This window comes from Bison bison, unplaced genomic scaffold (genome assembly GCF_000754665.1).
Source record: "Bison bison bison isolate TAMUID 2011002044 unplaced genomic scaffold, Bison_UMD1.0 scf7180017852436, whole genome shotgun sequence".
NCBI lineage: Eukaryota > Metazoa > Chordata > Mammalia > Artiodactyla > Bovidae > Bison > Bison bison.
In genome coordinates this window covers 8,908-10,450 of record NW_011483009.1, presented here as the reverse complement: position 1 = coordinate 10,450, position 1,543 = coordinate 8,908, and the positions used below count along the sequence as shown (strand labels likewise).

At 41.5% G+C, this 1,543-nt stretch overlaps 1 protein-coding gene across 1 annotated transcript; it reads right to left on the bottom strand.

Moving 5' to 3' along the window:
- Window positions 1-205: 205 nt before the first annotated feature.
- On the bottom strand, window positions 206-1,486 carry NAP1L3 (nucleosome assembly protein 1-like 3; the record flags this gene model as incomplete). The annotated part of the gene is given in 3 exon segments (XM_010852680.1): window positions 206-1,183; window positions 1,186-1,225; window positions 1,227-1,486. Coding segments are annotated over 3 exon segments (1,278 nt in total), but the record flags the coding sequence as incomplete, so codon positions are not given.
- Window positions 1,487-1,543: the final 57 nt, after the last annotated feature.

Genomic DNA, 1,543 nt, shown 5'->3' with positions numbered 1-1,543 from the left:
ACAACAAAAAATTTCACAAAAATTAAAACTTTGTAGCACCAAACAACATGCTTTAGATAACTGACAGCAAGTTACATGTTTTGAAGAATATTACACAACAACAGGCTAGATAGAATAAACTGAGATTTAAGACAATTTAAGACAATATTTTAGGCTACCAAGAAAGTACAAAAACTCAAGACTATGAGGAATACTAGTGTTGAGATTACAGGGAAGGTTTTTTCAAGGCTATATAAACCTGTTTCACTTCTGCTTGAAATTTGAGAGTCCTGAAAATTCTTTCATGCAGCCTCTTATATTTTTGTTATTTCCTGTTTCCATAATCTTTACCAAAATCATAGGCACCGTTGACTTCTCCTGTATAGTAATAGATTGATTTCAGGATGACGTTATCATGTAAAGTTTGACCAATTTCAAAATCTTCATCAAGGATTGCATCTTCTCGTGGTTCAAGCTTTCCGATAGTAGGGATCTCAGGAGGGCTAAAGATATTGAAGAATTCTGCATTAGGAACCACTCTTGGCTGGGTTTCAACTTGTCCAGTAGCTGCTGTGTGACTTTGGGTGGTTGTCACTGTGACATCCTTTCCTCTTCTCCAATCTATCTTACAGCCTTTGCCATCTTGGATTTCCCAGCCCCAAGAGAAGAAGGGATCATTGCTATCTGGCTTTGACTTTATTATATATCTCTTGGTTAGCACCTCAGTCTTGAAGTATGGATTGGGTAGAAAGCAAAATTCAAATGTGTAACTTACAGGCCTGCTGGGTTTAGAAAACGTCAGGCTAACATCGGACAGGAAGTTCAGAATGGGCTCATCATACTTCTGAATCATGGGCCCCAGCTTGTCAACATTCTTGAACACAGTCAGTCAGTAGTCGGGAATGCCTTTAGGATCTTCTCTTTTAGGCTTTCCTTTGCAAGCTCTTTTAAGAGCTCTTTCTTTAGGCGTGACCTCAGGAACTCTTCTTGGTGCCTCTTTTCCTGGAGTCCTCGTCTTAGCCTCTGCTGCTTTAGTCTGCCCTTTATCTTCTGCCTTTGTCTGGAGGGCTTCTTTTGGATCTTCTTTTACTTCAGGACTGGCCTCAAGAGCATCTTTGGATTCTGCTTTTTCTTCAGTCTTTGCTTCGGAATTTTCTTTTGGTGTTACATATTCTTCACCCTTGACCTCAGTTTTGCTTCCAGGTCATCCTCTTCTTCCTCACCCTCTAAAGCAGGCATCTCACTAGTCTTCCTGCATCTCTTCATCGCTGCTGAATACCTCATTCTCCGAATTCCATTCACATTCTTCTTCCGTGGGCTCATATTCTGCGTTGATGATTTGAAATCGCCGGTTGTACAGAGGCCTATTGAGTTCGGCATATTTTCGTTCGAGATCGTGAATTGCCTCTAAGAATAGGGCGTCTACCTTGTCACATTCGTCTTGAATATTTCTGAGAGCCTGCACACGATTTCTAACTGCCCGAGGCAGCTGATACCACGTAAACTTCTACCTGACGGAGCCCGCCACTACACTTCTGGAGGGCCCAGGTACACTTATACTTCT